The 10,096-nt window shown below is 30.2% G+C and overlaps 1 protein-coding gene across 5 annotated transcripts in view; it reads right to left on the bottom strand.

Annotated features, from left to right (window-relative positions):
• LOC100877372 (uncharacterized) overlaps positions 1–10,016 on the bottom strand; it is a 28,963-nt gene extending 18,947 nt beyond the window's left edge. Inside the window, exons 1-10 of one of the 5 annotated variants that reach the window (XM_076537997.1) lie at positions 9,631–10,016; positions 8,664–8,814; positions 8,442–8,600; positions 5,219–5,631; positions 4,611–5,088; positions 4,202–4,542; positions 3,886–4,091; positions 3,514–3,799; positions 2,395–2,534; positions 1,495–1,653 (exon numbers count right to left, since the gene is read on the bottom strand). In XM_076537997.1, coding sequence (XP_076394112.1) covers positions 1,495–1,653; positions 2,395–2,534; positions 3,514–3,799; positions 3,886–4,091; positions 4,202–4,542; positions 4,611–5,088; positions 5,219–5,631; positions 8,442–8,600; positions 8,664–8,786 — 2,305 coding nt within the window. In that variant the 5' untranslated portion in view covers positions 8,787–8,814; positions 9,631–10,016. Of the gene's footprint in view, positions 1–1,494; positions 1,654–2,394; positions 2,535–3,513; positions 3,800–3,885; positions 4,095–4,201; positions 4,543–4,610; positions 5,089–5,218; positions 5,632–8,441; positions 8,601–8,663; positions 8,815–9,630 lie in introns of those variants that run through there. The other 4 variants (XM_076537996.1, XM_076537998.1, XM_003707453.3 and 1 more) reach the window with 4 other exon arrangements.
• Positions 10,017–10,096: the final 80 nt, after the last annotated feature.

Genomic DNA, 10,096 nt, shown 5'->3' with positions numbered 1-10,096 from the left:
CAACATAATGCATATATGAAAATGTCCTATAAATAGTATAAAACTGTAAAACTATACATTCTTCACTCGAAAATATATCGGAAGTTAGTTTACTATTTTGTGATCTATGGCTTCGTTTTCGATTTGTATGTATTTGAAAATTGGAAAATGGATTTTCGGTACGCTCATCTCAAACAGTTGACACCTTAATAGGTGGTTAATACATTGTCCTAGGTCAATATTTAAAGGCACACGTAAATAATAAAGATATATTTTCAGATATCAAAAAGGTCTGCGATTAGTTCGTTTTATGTCATCAAACAAAATCCGAGTATACGTATATCCTCATTTTTTCATGAACTTTTCCATTTAAATACTGATCTAGGACAACATTATTTTGGTCATATGCTCATCCATTAGCTGTTCAATACGAGCGCGGTAGAAATCGCTTTCCTAATTTTCAAATTTCAGAACGAAGCTGCAAGATGCAAAATCGTAAAGGAATTTGCGATTTATTTTCATGTGGAGAAAATTATTTGTATGCACTATTTTTAGGACACCTTATATATATGCTGCGATATGTGTGAGCTGCGATAGTGTGTGAGAGAACAAGGAATCAAATAACGTTTGGTCAAATTTTCACACTGCACACCACAAAAATGCAAACTTTATGTATCACAATCATTTCGAAACGAAATAAAACGTATCAAAATTGATTGTTCCTGTTTTCTGAACTATGTAATACAATGTTTGCTCGTTGACATTACGAGCAAAAAGAAAAGATTTTTATAGGATTAGTAGGCTATATGCAGCCTTTCAACAGTTTACCTTGACTTAAAGGGTAGACGTTGGGAAAATGTATCTGCTGTTAGTGATTAGATGTAATACATCATTAAAGGGAGGGTAGGAACGGAGATACCTGCCTCTGGCCAGTTCTGTATGCACACAAACTTACAACCTAACAATCATCCATCATTAAATGCAGAAAGCAGAAGCATCGTATCTCTCTCTTTCACTTATTTTCTTTCTCTCTCCCTCCCTCTCTCTTTTTCTCACACACACACACACACACACATACACACACTCTGTCTCTCACTCTTTCCCTCCCTTTTCTCTCTCCTTCTGTCTCTCTCTCTCCTTCTTTCCTTCTCTTTCCTTTCTCTCTCCACAAGATTTTTATTTGCGCGGTAGTTATAGATTTATAATTAAATTTTACATTGTCTTTTTAAAAAAATAAGTGATAATAACTACTGACAGGAAATTATAATTGAACTAAACGTGTGAGATTATAATTGAGTTTACTACATTCGGTAAGAAGTTTCTTTTGATTGTATAAATGATATATAAATATATAATTATCACGTGTATACGTGTCAGTAACTCAAGCTGTAAAAACTGTTTTCCCTGTTCTTAGCGACTTTCATACCGTCCAGAAATGTAAAGTATCGACGAGTGGGATAAACCGGGATTTTTTACTTCAAAGCAAAGCATCACACGTTTCACATAATCACTTACCTGGTGCACGATGAGGCGCGATCGATGTTTCCAGCATAGCTTCTGCCAAATCTTCTCTTAACTGATTCTCACCACCTCCGACCCCAGTATTTTCACTATCTAACGAATCGCCATACGCTTCTACGAACCTTGGAGATTGTTCGTAACTGCCTAAAAAACATATTTAAAGAATATTACGTAAATCACACAATAATAATTCTGCCGTTTAGTTAAAACAGTGGCAATGTCATATTTTTTCAAAAATTAGTTAAATATGTTACTTTATTTGTAAATAATCGTATAATCTACATAAAAAAAAAACAGACAATGACACTTGTACATGCCAATGTCAACATTTTTCGTGAACTAAATAATTCAAAATCTCTAATTCTCTTTCTCTGTATTAAGAAAAAAAAATTTGAACGAAAGAAACTTATTAATCATGATATACACTTGAATTTCTTAACATTTAAATGAAAAATACCTCTAATTCATGAATATTGACATTGGTACTTCTTGCACCAAGTCACAGAATTGCATTATACCTTTGTTTAGACTCTGAATGTGAATTTATCTTTAGAATTGTAAATTTCATTGTATGTTTTTACATTAATAAATATTAAATACAAAACTAATGAACTCTCCCCATATTGACCAAAATCAGAGAATATGGTATGTTATTAGCATTTACTTGTATATATTATGAAATGGTGAATATTGTGCAGATATTTTAGATAATTTAGTATGCTGTATGTTACCCATACTATGTATGAAAAGGATTCAACTTTGCATAATTAAGATATTAAATATTAGTGTCTAAAAAATATTAATCTCAATTTGAATGAAATTATTGCAGAGTTGATTTATTGTTGTAAGCAAAACTTAAATATCCACAACATTTTTCTTTATTTATAAACTTACTTCCTGATCCATCAATAACCACGGGTACCAATGATCTAGACGCAGCATGCGGCATGTTGACTGGATTTGATCTTGCTGGACGAGAACCACCAGTTATTCCAATTTCGACTGCCTCTGCTTCAACCAGGTTCACAGGAGCTCTGGCATTAAAATAAATTTTTATTAATGTAAAACTAAATTAAACAATGTATACACCGTAGGTTGTAATTCGTGATAGAAAAGAAGTAAGAATGATTTTGCGGCTCAAAATAAAACCAAAATCAAAGATAAAAAAACTACGTTATGATCACTTTCAAGTGAAATGCATTTAATTAATCGGACACATATGCACCTATCTGATGAATAAATTTGTGGATTATATTATAGATTGTAGAAATTCAGATACCATTATTTTGAATTATGAAGGCACGTAAAAAAAACAGTTTACTTTAAAAATATTACAAATCTTGAGTAATTAAAATGAAGAATTATTCCGCATTAATCAGCATTAGAGAAAATAAAACTTCAGGATATGTTGCAAGTAACCCATCGTAATTTATTTTGTAGAATGCAATTTTGTTTACCGAAGAATAGTAAAGATTTTAAACAATATATCCATTAATATAATAAATCAAACTTAATTAAAACTGAAATAGTTTATTAAACATTTATGTTTAGAGATAGTAAGTATATATTGATGGAAAACAGGCTCTGACATTGTGTCATGTGCAAAAGCTGTCCTAATAGAGATTCATGGTGAAATCTATAACACTAGTAACACAGAACAGTAGTACATCAAGTTAGAGATGAACGCTGTTCCCACTATCTATCACCGTTGTCATAGAAATATGGACGTAGCCTCCTTAGCATCAATTGACTTTCGTGACATTCAGGACGCGCAGTAAGAAAAAACTGTTGAGATGAGAGGCCTGTACGTAGGGGCTCTTACATTAAAGAAGCCTAGGTTAAGTGCACACGAATTTGATTAAAATTCAAATGCATTTTTCTCAAAGATAAAACCATCAACGTAATTTTACTGTTTTTGATTATCGTCTAACTTTCAGCCATAGAATATTTCTAACATCAATTATACTACAAATTGCAACTCACGGTATACATTAAACGTTTATAGACACTAACCCGCTGGTTGCATTGTAAGTTTTAAAGACAAACTGAGGACCCATCCAAAGTCGCCTATGCGGACCAGCGTGTGTTACGATTTCTACCTGACTTAACCAACGATCTTCTGCTAAATCACCGTCTTGAATGTCTTTCGGTACAGTAGTAACACTCAATAGAGGGCTAGATGTTGACAAAGGTGGTACAATTTCTAAAGAGTTTGGAGATCTCAGGAGAGGCCATTGGCCTTTAGCTTCAACTTCTAATTCTATCATTGTATCGTCGCATACTTTTTCCTTTGGTACACCTAGACACATGTTATTAATTGATAAATCTGAACAAATACTAATATTAAATTTTTGTTGTTTTATTTCAGGTTAAAATTTGTTTTACCTGCAGCTGGTCTAGGTTCTAAATCGTACTGAATCAAATTTCCGTGGCACGCCATGATAAACAAAGAATCGACTGCTCTCTTCATAACTTTTGCAGTGGATTCTCTTTGTGCATACATCCAAGCTCTTGGCGGTGCGAAACAAGTACATATTTTTAATGGTAATGTTCCACTATCGTCTGAGTGCAATCGTTGTCTTTGTTGCGGTCTACTGTATTGTATAAAGTACATATATTTTTATATTATTTACATATATATTTAAATTATAAAATATAAATATTTAAACAAGTAAATAAATAATAAATAAATTGCAATTACCTTTGTTGAACTTGGCTGTTTACATGGTTCAACGAAGATGGCTGTCGTATCTGCGCCAGAGGATGTAAAATTGTCGGATGAGGATACGGTGGAAGTCTTGGATTAGAATATGGATACACTGACAAAGGCAATTCTGTATGAGACACAGGGGAATGAGATCTGGTACCATCATCCATTAAACCAGCACTTCTATGAAATCTTGAAAGCCTATTTACAACATGAGGCGTGGAATGAGTTCGTATTCCTACCGGTCCTCCATATGGTGCTACTGGGAAAACGTGAGTAGTACCCCGTACAGTAGAAATGGACACCCAACGGGTATCACTTGAAAACACCATATCCTATTATAATAAAATATGAATAAAACATTGAGATTTGAAGTATTGAAAATTAATTGAAAAATGAGTACCTGTACTTTCGCAGTAGTATCTCCACGATGTAAAATGTACAAATGATGTACTGCTGCCAAAGTGGGTCCACCTGGATGTGGTTGAATTCTAAATACATGGAAATCATGCCCCCTTTTATCAGCGGTCATTAATAGTGCACCGCTTAAGTCAAAAGTCATGGCAACGATTGCATCACTATGGGCAGTAAAATGAGCAACTATAGTCTCCATATTTACATCGTCCGATTCATTTTCCTCCTTTGCTGCTTGTAAATCTAATATCGTAATTACTCCTGGCTGGGTCACGTCACTGCCTGTATTATTAATAACTACTGGCGATACCGAGTTACCAGTTAAACTTGAAGCAACAGTTTCCCCTAAACCACGTAAACCTTTGCCCAATGATTTCGCTGCGTAAAGAACAGTTGCAGTATAACTTTGAACGCCTTCACCTTCACAACCACCACTGCTTCTTTTCGCTGGCAATAACTTTTTCTCGCTAAATATGATACAGAAATAGCATTATAAATTTTTTTCTAAAGAAGCGTGATTTACTTATTTTTTCAATTTGTATTAATTAGTTAACATGTAAAATAAATATAATCTTCAAATGTTTCTGAAATTCTTACCTATAAGCAAGCCATCTCGTTCCTAAAGCAACAGGGTTTGGGTTTGGACCTGGACTGGCATAGCAGGTGGTAACTGTTAATACATCATCCAATGTTCTGGCATCAAATACCGCAATTTTTTCTAAAAATGTTACTACTATGGATCGCTTATTTGCCAAAATGTCACAAACAGGATTCTTAAATTTGATGCTTTTAACTTGTTCCCCAGTTTTTAGTGAAATAAAACTAATATTGCAAAATTGTGGTCCAGGTCCTGCTGAATCACAAATTGCCACCATTGGCCGTTTCAACTCAAACAGATCAGCATGTTCATCATCAGTCTTTGGATTCGGTAAAATTCTCAGAGTGCGAACCACTCCTTGACGCCATGATAACACTTCAGTTGCTTCTCCAGCTGCTGTTATTAACCAGACCTATATAAAGTAAAATATTATTTATATTTGAATAAATTTACAAGTATCGTATGCTGTACATTACTACGTTTTTAAATAATAAATCGGCCTGTTTACATATTGCATTTTTAAAATATTCAAATTTTCTTTTACACAAATCTGTAAAGAGAAATTCATGAGGTATTTATTTTCCATCCTAAATTATTGAATCTAAAACTCAAAAATATTAATCAAATAATCAGTAACATATCATAGCCTTGAAACATCTTTCAAATTCAAAACCATTAATTATTTATAATTAATTTTTTGAGTATATAGCTCAATATTTAAGTAATCTACTTCACAGCTTCGAAGATAAATATAATTGAAATTTTTAAGCCTAATAAACAAAAATAAAAAAAAATATAATCACAAAAATTGCAATTATACAGAATCCATTACAATTACCTTTTAACCACACTAGTGACTATTACGAATAAGAAGATATACATATTGTGCACACTTTAGATAAAAAACACAAATATCTAGAGTGTCTTACCATGTTTACACACCTAAAACCAGAATTACACTCGCCATACTTACTATTATATTCAACAATTATATCAATAAATAAGCTAATTTATAAGTTAACAATATAATTTCATAAAATTATCTATGCAACCACAATTAACAATTTATCATAAACTAAAAATACTTATTTAAAAACAATTATCAATACACCACATTCCAGACTCTGACATATAAATTTCCTTAGATATTCAATTATTATGTACAAATAAACTATTCAAACTAACAAATGAATTAATTAAGGCAATAAAGCTAGCAATGAACATTACATACCTTACCTTTAAAAACAAAATTTGCAAACAAATTTACAGGTTTCCATGTTTGCAAACTTTCTTATTCATCAGTTAAAAAAGCAATACTTCAAAAATTATATTAAAAATTATATTAAAAATTAATATATCGTTTTATTATAAATGTATAAATAATATTATAATAACCATACTTTAAGATGGTTTTATCATATTAATTTTAATGTTGTTATCATGAAAAGAATAAAATCTAAGAACATAAAAACGACGAAACGAGTAATTATTAGAACACTTGGCACTAGAACACACAGCATTATTAAAACATATCAAAGATACACAAAACATATACAATAAACAATCTAAGCATAATATAATACATATTCGTATGTAAATAATTTAAATAAGAATGTTATACAAAATATTATACAAATCATTCTGAACACACAATAATCACTAGATATAATATTCTAATTTGGAACTCACTCCGGACTAATTAATTACAATAATGAACATTTAACGATAGATTTCATTATTTAATATTTAATGGATACAATATATACTAGATGCACAGATTTGTTAATAGTGCAAATTATATATAACAAATACCTCATAAATTCCTCTAATATACTAACATATTAAAGATGTACTAAACTACCATCCTCAGAATATTAATTAATATTAACTATAAAAAATTATATTACATAAGCATAAAAAGTTCTTTTAACTTTTGCGTTATCTATTATAGTTTTATTTCACAAAATGAAAATCTAATTTACAATCTATCACTAAAGTTTTATTCGAATATTCTATGAAAATATTTTTTTGAAATTAAATTAAATGATTTTCTAAGGAATTTTGTTAATAGCTAGAGAAATTAGAGAACAACGTTCATTGTTTTGAAAAAATTACAACTGGTCAATACAGTGTAAAAATGTGAGCATCAATTTTATTTGAGTCTATAATGAAAATTTAAACTATACTTTATATAGACTTAAGTGAGTTGTGTACATAAAGTTGCATTTAAATTGATTACTGTACTTAAAAGTTAGATAAAAAACTTTTAGAAGATAACTTTTATCTCTTTCCTTACTACTTCAACCAGTTACTTTCTTTTTAGAAACAATGAATGTGCATTAGTTAATGGACTACCTCTATTAACTATTAAAAAATGCTTAATTCCAAAAGTTCTTGTATATTGTGAAATATTAAATATTTCTGAGAGAGAGACTGTATTTATATGTCAATATACAAAGTTTAATACTAAATAAAATAGACAATTCTACTAAATATGATAATAAATAAAATAAACATAAATATCCAATTCAGTGAATAAGAAAAAAAATTTTTGCATCATGATAACATTAAAATTGACATTATAGTAATTATTCACTAATTAATTGAGAAAGTTGTTTAAAGGATAATACACAATCATCATATTCTTTTACTGCTGTTCTAATATACCGTCATTCATTTAGGTCATCAAATGGTTGAACAGTTGCAAACAATAAATAAGTTAAACAAACTATTAATGACTATTATTATTATTAAACTATTATTAATGACTAAATTTTTAAAGATTAAAAGCTTTCAATAAATCAGAATCAAAAATGTATATATGCACATGAACCGAATAAAAATATTTTAAAAAACTGTTGTATCTTATGTCTTTACTACCTACAATTAATAAAACTGATACATCTAAATTTATATTACTATACAAAATAATGGTAAGCCAGCAATATTAATATATGTGTAAAGATATGTAGAATAATTTTCATAATGATAAATGTTTAAAAGTCAAAGAGTTCAGTGAAAAGAAAGCACATGTTGTATCTATATGAACTACTAGTATTTCTGCCAACAAAAAAAGACTAATTTTCAAGTAAATTTATAGTACTGTTATATATGCTTCTTTTCCACTGAGCGTCTCGATTATCAAACTACTATGTTATGATACCAAGGGCCACATCACAAAATAATAACTATCTCGCATAAGAAAACATAAAGACATCAAACCTGAACTCCAGTTGTATAACCAAGCACCAATAATAAAGGTGGTGTATTAGAACCTTCATTGTAATCTGGATACAAGGCTGGATCATTAATGTCTGCATACTCAAATCTTGCCCATGTTATAGACTCCTTATTTTCAGAACTTTGAGTTCCAGCATAAGCCTATACATGAATGATACAGTTTAATAGAAGAAGAATAAAAGAATAATATATTAAGATACCAACCTGTGGAACAATATCATTAATAATTCCTGCAACACTGTCTATAATTGATCGGTCGACTATTGGTTGAGGTGATACAACTTGAACTCCTTTATGCGCACCACGCCTTGGAGAGTCTGCAGACATTTTTTTTTCCCAAACTTAAGATTTGTACCTGAAAACAATAATACTTAACAGACTTGTAATTTACATAAAATAATATTACTTTATTATGTAATAATCCATATATGTATATATTGTTTAACGATTATAAAGTATCGTATAACACAAAGAAAATTATTATTATTAACTGAATAACTCAAAAAATTTATACAAATATCAAAACATAATTATACAAGTCTAAATTAGGAATTTTTATAAATAAAAATTAAAAGATCAAAGATGCAATAACTTAAAACAATTTGTATATATTACATGTTCAATATTTATTCATATAAAATTTAAGTATATGCAACACACATATTTCTATTAATAATAATAAAATTTGTAACAAAAAAAAGTATATACTAAAAAGTTATAATAGGTCGAAAATAATACAATCATAGAAACAACTATTATTTGCATAAAAATATTTATGAATAATCATCTGTACATTTGATAATATATAAATGAGTAACAAGAAAGTAGTGGGAGAATTTATTTTGCCTGTTAAAGAATATTACACAATCTAATACAGCTGTTCGTCGTGTACGTTCTTCGTATAATTAATAGATACAAACATCGAAAAAGCGACAAAACGAAAGTCTGAATGACTTTCATTCGAAAACTGAATACAAATATATTATATTCTAATAAAATAAATACACTAACATTAAAAAAGTGACCCTGACACTTGATCGAACAAAGGGGTAGAAGATAGTTCTCTCATACAAAGCTATTGCTTCTATCGATGTCCTTATTACTTTTTCATAAAAAGATATCTAGAGTTTAAAGGTTTTCAATCGAATTTAAAAGAAAGTCTTTAATTTACCTCGCCATAAAATTGTATTTTCATACTGGGAAGTTCGCCATCTCTGAGACGACCTTCTACTGCGTCATTCTGCGAGTGACTGACACAACACAACCAGAAAACGATAATGATGTCACCCCGCCCGCGAAACGTCAATCTTCTTCTTCGAAATATTAAACTCGTCGGTACAATTCCTAATTACGACAAATTATCAAACTCGTTGCCTGGTTAAATGCACCGACGAGGATGTTCCGAAACGACGTTCGTTAAAAGATATCACGTATCATAACTACGGCAACGGTCTGTTTCGTTAGAAATACGAAAACAATAATCAGCTGATTCAGATAAGGAGATGGTAGGAAAGGAGGGGAGAACAAGAGAAGAGTAAACCATGGACCCTGGTATTTGCGATTTGTAAAATATAGCTAGATGGCATAATCAACATTTACTGCTATCACGAACCAATTCCCTTTTCCATAATAAGTTT

This window comes from Megachile rotundata, chromosome 12, assembly GCF_050947335.1.
Source record: "Megachile rotundata isolate GNS110a chromosome 12, iyMegRotu1, whole genome shotgun sequence".
In the NCBI taxonomy this organism is placed as follows: Eukaryota; Metazoa; Arthropoda; class Insecta; order Hymenoptera; family Megachilidae; genus Megachile; species Megachile rotundata.
The sequence above is the reverse complement of the archived record's forward strand: the minus strand, read 5'-3'. Positions and strand labels throughout refer to the sequence as shown.